At 39.7% G+C, this 13,287-nt stretch overlaps 1 protein-coding gene across 1 annotated transcript in view; it reads right to left on the reverse strand.

Annotated features, from left to right (window-relative positions):
• xxylt1 (xyloside xylosyltransferase 1) overlaps window positions 1–9,387 on the reverse strand; it is a gene marked incomplete in the record, with an annotated part of 60,359 nt that extends 50,972 nt beyond the window's left edge. Inside the window, 2 exon segments of the mRNA XM_038715712.1 lie at window positions 2,430–2,577; window positions 9,114–9,387. Coding sequence (XP_038571640.1) covers window positions 2,430–2,577; window positions 9,114–9,308 — 343 coding nt within the window.
• Window positions 9,388–13,287: the final 3,900 nt, after the last annotated feature.

Genomic DNA, 13,287 nt, shown 5'->3' on the forward strand with positions numbered 1-13,287 from the left:
ATGTTTTTGTGTGTATTAAAATGTTTTTATTTTTGGTAGTAGTCCCAGGCGTTAGATTGGGCTCTACCTTCTAAATGGCTGTTTCAGCCCGCTCGTTTCACATTGTGAATCTGATGTCTGACGAAAGGTCCATGACCAAAACGTGTGTAGATCTACACCATGGTGACACCGAAAGCCTTTTCTAATAAACCATAATAGATCAATAAAGCATGTGACTGTTTGTGTTGTGACATTAATGTTATTATAAGCAAAATATTGTTGTGTATTGTACAAAAATAAGAATTTATAAAAATACTGTTGAGTACAAAATAGACTGCTGTTTTAATGAAAGAAATGTCTGTGTTTCTGAGTCTAGACTCCAAATGTCTAATAAAAAGTAAAGACCTTGCAAACATTTTAACTTCACATTTATTGAGCAAACAGGCTATGTAGCTGGCTTAAGCCGAAAGTGCTGACAATTTCTTCCTTCTCTTTTGACAACTAAATTAAACTCGCCAAAATCACATCTCCCACTTCACAAGTTAGTGGATGTTAAATTTCCAGCCCTCCCACTTGCAGCTGCTATTTATATTTGTGTTTCACTGTCATTAATCATAAACGATGTTCTGTGTCTGCTGTGAGGCTCGCTGAATGAAGAGTTTTAGAAAAAAAAAAGGTTAAATTAAAGATGTATTGTGTGAAGAAAATAACACTGGTGGAGATTTGTGCACCACGTAATCCTACTCTCTCTCGGTTAAGACAACCACGTTATGCCCTTTATAGATAAAAAGCTGTCTTTAAATAGAAATGTGTGACCACTTGGACACACACAGCAGACATGTGCCACATGGTTGATCAATAAGGACACAACGTGACACGAGACACACACCTCCAGTTCTGAACGGAGAAAAAACGTCTGCTGAACAAAACACCCGGTGCCACATTGGCAATATGTTTAAAATCTTGTCAAAACAACTTTGTGCTCCACCACAAATTACTTTTCAGAACTGACAGCGGAGTGTCAACCATGCACTCAAAACATTTTCCCCCAAGCACAATCTTTTATTTATCATCCTGTTTTGCCTGAAGTCATTCATGTTTTTCTTCACTATTTTCCTCTTCTGTTCTCTAATTGAAATCGTACTTTACAGAGTAATTTAAATAGCATACTTTGATGTGCTATGGAGGACCTTAAAGAAAACATGAATTTGACCACTGGGGTTGTCAAGCCTTCAAATGTGGACATCTTTCTTTGGTGGAAAGCTAATAAATGAAGAATTTCAGCTTACAGCTCACTGAAATGAATCTTGAAATCCCAGTACTGCCATGTTTATGGAAATAGTTTAATGTGTGTAACTTCTGAAAAACAGAAACTCTTCCCTTCACAGTGAAAAGCACATCAGTACAAGCCTGCACCAAGTTTTAAAAACCTCAAACGGGAAGGTGCCCTGCTGTCTGCAAGACGGAGACTTCAGGTTTCATATGTGTGCCTCTGGATGTTTTGGTCCATTTGTGGAGTGATGCCCCATGCTGCACATCCACTGAAGTGAACCACAACAGTGCACAAAAGAGAAGGTCGCTGCCATTGGTCTGCACCAGCACAGGGGGCACCAATGTGGGCAGCAGCAACATAACCCACCCTTCCTTCCTCGCTCCCCAGGGCCTCTGCAGCATGCCACGTGTCTCTTAGATACCTGCCCATACTGACTTTTCCAGCTGTGCACCAGCAGTGAACTGAGCATCTAAGTGAATTTGAAACATGGTCTGCTAGAGACTCAAAGCAGAATACTAATTTCAAGTCATATAAAGTAACCTATAACAGTATGCTTTTCTTAGATGTAATGTGTAGACCCTTTTTCAGCCAGTAGGTAAATTAAGTAATTTAATAACTGAAAATACTGAAAGGTTTTTCTTACTTCCCAAATTTTCTTCTGGTGTCTGCTGTGTACCACTTCCTCCGCACAGAAAGTGACATCTTGAAACTTTAAGGTGCAATTCTTGATCGAAAATTGAAGGGTAGGTCCAATAGCAGTTTTTAAAATACAGCATTGCAACCTGCTTTCATGTTGAATGACAGAATTTCAATACACAGGAAAATACTAATCATCAATCAAATCTAGTTTTGTTATGTTTTCTGTTAAAGGTTTGTTTACATCAATAGTGTCTAGGCTATACACATACTACATAACATTTACACAAGAGAAAATTCAAAATACAAGAACACTGGTGAATGCAACAAGTTCTTCTACATCGCCCATACAAGCCACTTAAGAACAAATCTGCTCGTGGTTCTTGTATGAGGCCAATTGTTTCTAGAAAGACATATTGTAAATGTAATTTGTTAATGCTTAGAGCGCCACTTAACCCAGTTGTTTTTGGGTGGTGGCAGAAATCCCACAGACAGATTTCTCAAAACCTCTGTAAACAAAACCAAATAGTTCTTTCCTTACTTTCAGGCATGATGTGATGCATGGCAACAGACAGGAAGAAGATGGCGTCACTGTAGTAAGCCCCGGAGCCGGCGCTGAAGTGCTTCTGCATGGCCTCCACAATAGGGAACAGTTTCTGTGTGAGAGCCACCACGTCATGGAACAACACCTGCAACACAGAGGAGTTAGTAAAACAATGTCCTGACTGCATTACAGCTGGGAACTACTAAAGATGCCATTTTATGAGACTATTGAGATTTTTCTAATTGTAACATGGCATGACAACAGTCCAGTTTGGACTGTTATGAGAGACAGTGAATGCCTCATACCAACCTCAACAAAGTGTTTTCTGTGGGTAATTATCTTTTTTTATGCACAAAAAATCATTTTGAAAACAGGATTACATTATACTGAATTACACATATACTTTATTACGATATTTTGCCAAAATAATCATAATATTTGAATTTGTCAGCAACGACAAGCCCTCCACTGCAGGTGGCTGCATTTTCCCATAAGAATCAGAGAGTATGGGACATCTTTCAAAACCAACTCATATGCAGAATATGGGCCCAGAAGCTTAGTCCACAGGGACTTGGCCTGGAGAGCAGAGGGTGGCCAGTTCATGTCTAGAGTGAAAAAAATGAATTTCCCCAAGGGGACAAATTAAGTAACTTAATGAGTGAAAACTGATAGTGACACACACTAATGAAAATTAGTTTAAACCCATCTACTGTGTTCTTTAAAATCAGAACAAATTAAAAATGACGAGCTTTACACAGGAAAGGAAGGTTAAATGTTTTGACTACAAATGATGCTTCATATGTTGGCCAAGTTCCTTGCCGCTCAGTGCTGCTACTCTGAGCTTTAAATCCCACGACAGCTGCAAGGCTGCAGTTTCTGCTCTGATCATGTACACTAGATATTCTCTACAGATTACTGTATGAGGATTTTTTAAATATAGAAAGCAGTGATTATTATTAAATATTTCCTGCAGAGGGAAAAAAAAAATATGTTGGCTTGGGACAGACCGTATTTCCTGAGGAGATCCTGGCCTTTTCTGGTTAAGCCTGGCATCAATAAGTGTGTATGTTAGAGGCTTCAGATAAATCCTGGACAATATGGCAGTCATATTTTAAATCAGGCCTCGATGGGCAAACATAATTTAATGATCCCTGGCAGATTAAGGTAAGCCCTCAGCTGTTTTTGAAATCAGTGCTGTCCTGGACTGCTGTCTATAATGTGATATAATGGCACATAAATAAAGGCTGTGGGTAGAATAAGTAATATTGTTTAAGTCCTGATAAGTAATCACTGGTACTACAAAGGACACATTTACATTTTATGCACTTGCAGTATTAGATTTGCATACCTTAACTTACTCTAGTTATGCAAGCTGTATCACAGTGCTAATATCAGATCATCTATGTTTACCACAGGGGGCATCTCATTTCCACGTTTTGCTGCTCTGGTTTCCACAGTTCTCAGTGCAGAATAACAATTTTATCCAAAACATATTTAAGCCAAGTTGAGGGAAAACATTGTGCGCAATGATGTCGCACAATGTCTTCCACTGCAATGAATACAACTTGGTCAAACAGGATTAACGGTAACTATGGATAGAGAAACTTACAAACTAGGACAAACTTAATTCCACCTTTTATAACATTTTAAACATTTTTTGTCTGAAAGATTCTTGTAAATTTTATCAACTATTTTGTATGGCCTTTCACTAACAAACAACTTATGGAGGAAAATCAGCTAAACCATAATTTCACTACCTTCCCCAGCGAACCACAATAAATAATGCAACATAGTTTTGTTGTTTTTTTCAAAAGAGGGTGAGTTACTCATCATTTGATATGTTGAGAACAAAAGTGTCTTTTGATTTCATTTGCAATTTTAGTGTTGTGATGGACGATTACTAAAAAGCAGGACATCATCAACAACAAAGACTAGGTACAAAGACAGGGAAATTTTATCAATGCACAGTAAAGGCTTATGTGGGAGTATTTGTAAGGCCTAGAAGGCTGACTAACTACACCAAGCCATCGTTTTGACTAATATAATTTGTGGCAGATTTTTTGTGCATACAGTATATGTAAGTAATATTATTAGTTCACAAACAAAACTAGCTGCACAAAGTTGACCTTATAGGCTGGAGATGTTTGGCAGGTTGTACTGTTTTTTTGAAGAACTGCTAGATGCTAGTACCGACCAAAATGTATTTTTCTGACTGTTGTGGCCAGGCTTGCTTAATGCTTACCATAACTTCTGCTGAACAGAGGATGAAAATTGACTATGTCCGACTATGTTTTGAACGCTATCCATTCAAAACATAGTCGGACTTGCCACTAGCAACATTGCCCAGCAACACTGCTCAAAAAGTTGCCCCGTGTATCATCAGCTTAAAACATGTGTATCTACTTTTTACAAATTGACAGTTGCTTTGTATTGACTGGAGCCTGCTAATCTAGCTGTAACATTGTGGCACTACCCTGTTGTCAGTTACAAAATATTCTCAAATACACACTCGTAAAAAAAAAACAAAAAAAAAAAAAAAACATTTCATGAAGTGACGGCTTCAGTGCAGAAAGACTCCAGTATGTTGTGCAGTAATGAGCACAGCCCCTGGGCAGTGTGACTCTGCAGGCTGTTTGCTGCGAATGTCAAGTGGGTCACTGAAGTTACCGCAGTTGGGGAAGTGATGGAGGCTAAACTCTTGCATAACTACTGTCTCTAACCCTCATGTGCCTTTAAGATAAATAATAAAAAGGGATGACACTCGAGATGAGCAGACAAGGATGTCAACATGCTCATATACACTGCCTGTCGGCCCCCGGGGACTCCCCGTCCCATCTGTAACTTTAGCAGGACTCTATGTGTACCGGTGCACCACATCAGGAAAGACAGAGGAGACAGAGGCTGTACTTGTATCAGAACATTATTTCATGATTCATTACCTCAAACCATGATGTTTAACAGCGCTGGTCTGGAATGACACCATGAAACTGAGAATGGACACTAGATAGGGAAATAGGAAACAAGGGGAAAGAGAGGTGGGGAATGACATTACATTATATAATCTTACGCTTTTATCCAAAGCAACTTGCAATTGTTGTACACCACTGCAGCAGCTAGGGGTTAAATGTCGTGTCTTGGATGTGTCGCAATTGAACCTCGGCCTCCCACACCAAAGGCATGTGTCTTATTCACTGCACCATCGCCATTCGACATGCAACAAAGAGAGTCGCACTGGGGACATTACCCCCAGCCAAAGATATGTTTTGAGGCAATTTAGAAGCAGTTGCCTTTTCATACAAATAAAAAATATATATTATATTTTTCAACCATTAAATGTACCACCCAATACATATGCTGGTCACAAATCTTTATCAAATGTATTGCTGCTATAAGTGCTACTGAAGCTTTTTGAGGTAGATATTTACTGATATTTCAACAGAATTTAAAAAATCTGATAAAATATGGGTTGATTGTAATCAGTTTTGTAATATATGCATTACATAAACATATTTTTTCAGGCTTTTGCTTTAATGAGATGGTTTAGCTGGAGAGGGTCAGGAAATGCTGAAGAGAAAGAGGGGGCGACATGCAGCAAAGGGCTGCGGGTCGGACTCCAACCCTGCCGGCTGTGACGGAGTCTTAATACATGGGCCGTGCACGCTACCATCAGAGCAAAACGCATAAACAATCTTGTTACAGATGCCTAAAAATTTTTAAGGACTGTGACCAGGCAACACACTGAGTGGACATTTCACAGCTGAAAAATCAATATGTCAGGGCTTTCTGTTGGACAAACTACCTTAATTACCTCGAGCCTGGTTTGGCATTTCTGTACAGCAATTTCTTGTAACTTATCGGCTGACATGCACACCAATAACGATATACTGTAATAAGCCAGTGTAGACCTCGCAGATCTGCTGGCTCTAATCAAAATGTTACTAAACTAAATCCAAATCCAGTATAAGTCAAGCTCTGCAATGTACTCTTAAATTGCAATGTGCTGAGAGCGAACACTTCCAATGACTAACGGCACTATATCCTTAGGTTGGTTAGTAAACTTGTACCTCTCTCTTATAAACTTGAAATATTTCACAATATCTACACTGTATTTCCACAGCAACACTCTGCTTTTAAATCATCCCTCCAAAAAGTGTTTCTTTTTGCCAAAATGTTTGGATATTTGTTTGTGATGTTAATTAGAAGGAGCTTCTATATTCTATGGCCCCACAACATCTTGCTAATACTGCCAATACATTGTACTACCTGTCCTACAAATGTGTTTTGTATCTTGGTTAACTATTAGTTATACAAAGAGCAACAATTAGTATTGGCCGAGTAATACATTAAAGAAAGGGGTGAGGGATAATCTCTGCAGGGGCTGTATTTTGAGAAAGAGATCATGCCTGGTCCTCTCTAACAACCTGGTAACACCACAGATCCTTTTTATATTAGAGAAGCAAGTGTCACAGCACTTAACCATCACACCTGAACAGTAAACATGTCCAGTATTTTACATTACACACTTCAGCTGTGCTCCTACAAGACTTTGAGCTCAGCCTGAGTAGAGAGAATGACATTAACAGGAAACAATCTGACCAAAAAAACTACCAAGATACCAAGCTGAGCAAGCCTCTAACCAATCCAACGCGGGCATGGGGTCAGCCTAAGATAATACAGAGCTGTACCATGCACACCAGATGTTGTAGATGATGAGACATTCCTGAGAGCAAAGGCCTGGATGGTGAGGAAAGGGGATAAGTAATTTGTAAAAGGTTTATGATCTTGTGTTCTGTGAGGAATACAAAAAGAGGACAAATGGGGCAGGGCATTGCATGCAACAGAAAGAGCAACACAGAGAGCACATAATCCTCTGTTTTGGCAGAGACAACAGGGGAGGGATATCCCCATTAGTGGGAGATTAGTTTGGCAGGCCAACAGTGCCCCCAGGTGTTTCAACTTTAAACAGCCAATTTCTTTCTCTAGAGCAGTGGTTCTCAAACTAAACTACACACAAAAAGAAAGAAAATTATGTTTAGTAGATTATTTCTTTGTTGTAACTGTTACTTGGCAATACATCTTATACTGCTGGAAAGCCTGATTATTTCGCTTTTAAATGGTGCCACATTTCTAAGGAACATGCATTTGCCGGATGAGCAACTGAGCTGAGTATGTGGATTGCGCCCATGAAAAATTTGCCAAATCTTCTGACAATGCCGAACAGCTATTCTTTGCTGTTGACTATTGTTTGGTGTTTTTTGGTGGATTGAATGGAAGACATTTTATCAGGCTTTTCACCTTGCCTTTGGAAAACACTTGTCTTTAGTCGAAGTCACATGTTGTTTCAAGAATACGGCAGACTTTAGTACCTCTTTAGTAAATTGTGTTTTAAATCTGTCATTATTTCTATCCAACCCATTTACAGCTATCTCCATCTCTCAAAGAAAAATCAAATACACCACATAGCTCTAACCTCGATTGTATGTTTTGAAAAATGTGTTGTGTTTATTCATACTCTTCATGTGGCGTCACATTCCAAGGAAAATGCTCCCTTGGAGGGCAAAAAAGACGTTATTTTCCACTGCCTGCCAACCAATATGCAAGTGATACACTGTTACTTTGAGTTTGTTACTTTTTGCGTTGCCAAAATGCTGGATGGTTGTTGTGCCATGAAAATTATAGGGCTGAGAGACTATGAGCCTATACAGAGCCTGTATTACCAGGCAGTTATGAAACAGGCTAGGGAAATTAGGAAGAAGACTCCGTGTACCAAAATGCAAATCCAATCGCCTAAAATTATCATTTGTGCCAGCCTCCATTAAGCTGCTGAACAATGTAAAATAGTGCTGTGTGCAATAAATATGTGAGCACTTCTGCAATTTAATTGTGATCTCGGTGCAATAAACATACTAGCACCTTAGCATATGCACTTTACACAGACTTCAGTTCAGTGGAGCAATGTGCAACCATCACACTAGCACTTTAGCACTATAATCTATGGAACTATGACATTGTCAACAATGTCCTTTTTCTTCTATGTAAATATTTTCCTCTTGTGAAGTACAACATGTCAATGCTTCTCAGGTTCTTGTTGATGTGTTTTGTGATGTGTTATATCTTTTGTGATGTTTTTTATGAAGCAACACTGCACCGTGCCCAATCAGAATTTCCCCTTGGGGACAATAACGTTAACCTAACTTAACATAAATACCACACTGACAATCAAATAAAAACTTGAGGATTCTCTAATTGCTGGAATCAAGAGAACTTTGAGACCTAAAAACAGGGCCACACGCCAAAAGAGGTAAAAAAAAACAACAACACAAAAAAACCCCGCCATTGTTCACCAAAGGTAACAAGGTGGGTTATTTTGAATCAAAATGGTGTTTTCAGGTGCAAAAATTACTCTCCGAGTCAGAAGTTAACTGATAACTGATCAACTGATCAACTGATTCTGAAGTGTTGAATGCTGAACTAAGAAAACTAAACAAATTTGCATCCTGAGAGTCTGCCACTGGCCCATTAGACAGCGCTGTGCAATAGCATAAGTCAAGTTATTTCAATGCAACTCAAATGCAACTTTACAAGAAATAAAACCATCAGGTCACACATTGTGAGGATTCATCTTCTTCTCATCTTGAAATCAATAGACAACAGAGCTATGGTACTGTGCAGACTGCTTACCTCATACTTGAATGTTGCATCAAGGAGAAATTCCTGCAGCATCTTCTCTCCCAGTTCTTTGCTGGCCTGGTCACTCACAAAATGCAGGATCAACATCTCTCCTTCCAGGAAGTGTCCGTGCTTAACCATAGACAACATGGCCACCCTGAACTTGTCCTGCAGGCTCCGGCTCTTGTCCACCTTGGTGAACATCATGAGTGTGTGGTAGCGTTGGTCACCATCCCCTTTCCTGGGCCAGAATCCCACGCCCGCTCCGCCTATACCTTGCTCTTCATCTCTTGCTCTTCAGACCCAGCTGGGTGTGAGAGCCCGGTGTCCACAGTTAAGTCTGCATCGTTTCTGTTGGTGTTGTGGCTGGCCTGGGTGTGCTTGATCCTCTTTGTAGTGCTGGAAAAGTTCTGCCTCTCTGAGCCAAAGTAGTAAAAAGCAACAACGGCAAGTGCAGCAGCCAGGAGAAGCACAAACTGATAGGACCTGAAAGTACTGATCCTACCCATGATTCTGCCTACCAATCTTAGGAAGCCCATATCTCCCTGTTGCTGTCATGTGAATGGGGTTGTGCATGGGAAAACAGTCACCATTTTGTATCCTTCCAGTTCATAGTTATTTTTCATAAGTTACCCACCTGCAAGAGAAAGAATATTCAGTTTAGTCCTTCTGGCATGTTACCTACACATTAAGCCAAAATTTTTAAAATACTACGGGTATTTATTTAGTCACAAGATGTAGTGTTGAAAACTGTACTTTTTGTTAAACTGGAAAGGAAACTTTAATGCTCCCCATAACAAGTGGTTTTGGTATGACATCTACAGCTTGATTACAATCCAAAATTAACTTTGAATAATATCCTGTACTGTCCAACTCAGGTATAAACAGCCAGATTAATTGACCTAATTTTAAATGCACCAGTCCCTGCTTTTTTGAAAGTGTCCGCTCCTGATAGAAATGTTACTAAAGTAAAACTATAATCCGGAAAATTTACTTAAAGTATTAAAAGTAAAAGTACTTACTGTAGAAAGAAAAATGTCCTGCGACTGTTATATTATTTTAGATTAGATTATTACTTATGCATTAATGGAAATGCAGGATTATAATGCTGTAGCTGTTGAGGGGAGCTAATTTTTAACTATTTTGGATCGGACTGCCACCAATGATTATGTTCATTATGGATTCTTCTGCTGATTATTTTCTCCATTAATCGATTTTTGAAATTCTGAAAATAGTGAGCAATACCGTCACAATCACCTTCACAAGGCCTGCTTTGTCTAACCAACAGTACATAGCTCAAAATTATTACACGTTTCATGTGAAGGTGGAACCATGAAATGTTTTTACATGAAAAATGTAAAGAAAGTACAATTTCTCCCTCTGAGATGTAGTGGAGTAATAGCAGAATGTGGCATGAAAAGAAAACACAAGTAAAGTACAAGTACAGTACAGTACACAAGTAAAGTACAAGTACCTCAAATTTGTACTTAAGTTGACCTATCAGTTGACACAGTCAACCATAGGATCCTGCTATCCGCTCTCTCAGCAATGGGCATCTCGAGTAAAGCACTCCTGTGGTTCGAATCCTACCTCTCGGGGCGTTACTACAATGTTTTGTGGCAAGGACAATTATCGCCCTCCCACTGCCTCTCCACAGGGGTGCCCCAAGGCTCAGTGCTAGGGCCCCTTCTCTTCTCAATTTACACCACCTCACTGGGGCCGATCATTCGCTCGCATGGCTTCTCTTACCACTGCTACGCAGACGATACACAACTCTACTTATCCTTCCGCAAGGGCGCTCCCACCGTCTCGGCGCGGATCACGGACTGTCTCTTGGACATATCTGCATGGATGAAGGCTTCCCACCTTCAACTAAACCTCTCGAAGACTGAACTCTTGGTCATTCCAGCCAAGCAATCTATCCACCATAACATCACACTACAAATTGACTCCTCAACCATCACTCCAACCAAGGTGGTGAGAAACTTGGGTGTCATGAAACTTGGGGTCATGCCGCTTTGCTCTATACGACATAAGGAAAATCAGGCCCTATCTCACTCGGTACGCCACCCAGCTTCTGGTACAGGCCATGGTTATCTCTCGCCTTGACTACTGCAATGCCCTCCTAGCAGGTCTTCCAGCTTGTGCAGCGAAACCCTTACAAATGGTTCAGAACGCAGCAGCACGTCTGGTTTTTGATCAGCCCAAAAAGACTCATGTCACTACATTACTCACTGACCTCCACAATCAAATTCAAGTCACTAATGCTTGCATACAGAGTGACTACTGGGTCTGCACCCATCTACCTAAACTCCATAATAAATCCCTACGTTCCTTCTCGGCTGCTACGCTCCTCCAACGAACACCGCCTGGCTCTGCCATCCCTTCACACAAAGCAATCCCAGTCCCGGCTATTCTCATCTGTGACACCACGATGGTGGAACGAGCTACCACACGCCATCAGAGCAGGGGCGTCCCTCTCTAAATTCAAGAAGCTCTTGAAAACTCATCTCTTCCAAGAAAACTTCCTCTTATAACACCCCTAACCTCTAACATGCACGTCCTGTGCTCATCTTCTTCTATCCCCTACAATGATCTTGTATTGATAGCACTTTTTTGTTTTGATTGCACTTTTTGTTAACTCTTACTTCCTTCCCTAGGTATTTACCCCATTGATGTGATATGTACTATGAGCTCTTACTAGTACTTATTGCTGCTCTTACTAGTATGTATTGTCAGTTGTAGATCTGTATTTGATGCTCTGTTGATGCTTGTATGTTGTTCCTCAAATGTAAGTCACTTTGGATAAAAGCGTCTGCCAAATGAGTAAATGTAAATGTAAGTACAGTACTTGAGTAAGTTACATGAACTTAATTACTAGCCACCACTGTGTATAATACTGGATTTCCAGAGCTCTGCAGTGTTTTTATATATTTCGCGCCAACGCTGCACCATATCCTAACGTTATATCCATATCCAATCTCATTGTTACCATGCACAAAAAATATTATTTACCTCAACAGAAAAGCATCCACTTGCATGTTTCATGTCGTTGATCTCTGCAGTTCCATCTTGACAGCTTGTTCGGGGATTTTATTCCGCCCAGAGACCCTGGATCCTCACGTTTATGAAGCAATACACCATTAGCTAACGTTGCACTGACATTTGACGACACCGTTAACGCTCGTGGAAAGCCATATAATCGAAATATCTGCAGTAGGTTAACAAACACTGCAGCAACTTGTTGAGATGTCAACTAGCAACGAGTAACGTTATGCTAAGTTAGCAAGCAACGCGCCCAGATGTCGTTGAGTTGCCCTCCAACGATGTTTGTTTAACTCCAGCACAGAGGTAACTGTTAAGCAGTGGTTGATTGTTTAAAATGACCGATGTATCTTGGCATACATTTGTCGTTTTAAAACTATTTAGGTGTTTGCATGGCTGTGTGATTTCGAGAAGAAAAACGGCAAAAACCACCCCAAAAAAGACTGTTTGGGGATACCATTAGCTAGCAGCCTAGCAACAAAGTACTGTGACTCAACCTTAACCACTCCCCCTTTGGCTTCAGCCGAGCCATGCTGCCTTCAGGTACAGTTGGACAAAATGTCAAAAGTAATTTTATGAACGACTTACAAAATTATAAGGCTTGATTGTAAAATAATTTAATTTTTTTTTTTATCACAATCCGTTCTTTTTCGTGGTTGTTCATGTAAGATTACATAGTTTAAATCACACTTTTATATCATGTTTGATAGATTATACTCAGTATTTAGAATTACCAAAAACTTTATTTTGTACGCCAAACATTGCCTGAAAAGTAAAAGCCAATCAGGTATTTCTTCTAAACTGTTAAAGTTAAAAACAGAAAACACAATAACATAAACAATTAATCATATTCTTCACATAATGCACATTTTCTCCTCTTTGTCCTGTTTCCAGAGCTTTATGTAAATACAATAGGTAGAAGTAAACAAAGTACATTTGCTCAAATATTGTACTTTATTTGATAGCTATAGTTACGACTTACTTTAAAGATTAAGATTTTACTAGAGCTAGACTGATAAGCAGATCAGTATATCAACCGATATTAGATTATTTAATCTTATATCAGCACTGGTCGGTGTCTGTCGATAAGTAACAAGAAACTGCAGTACCGCAATGCCAAACTAAACAGTGTCACCAGATT

Source organism: Micropterus salmoides, unplaced genomic scaffold (assembly GCF_014851395.1).
Source record: "Micropterus salmoides isolate LMB-PRFRI ecotype aquatic unplaced genomic scaffold, ASM1485139v1 Ms_hic_scaffold_13, whole genome shotgun sequence".
In the NCBI taxonomy this organism is placed as follows: Eukaryota; Metazoa; Chordata; class Actinopteri; order Centrarchiformes; family Centrarchidae; genus Micropterus; species Micropterus salmoides.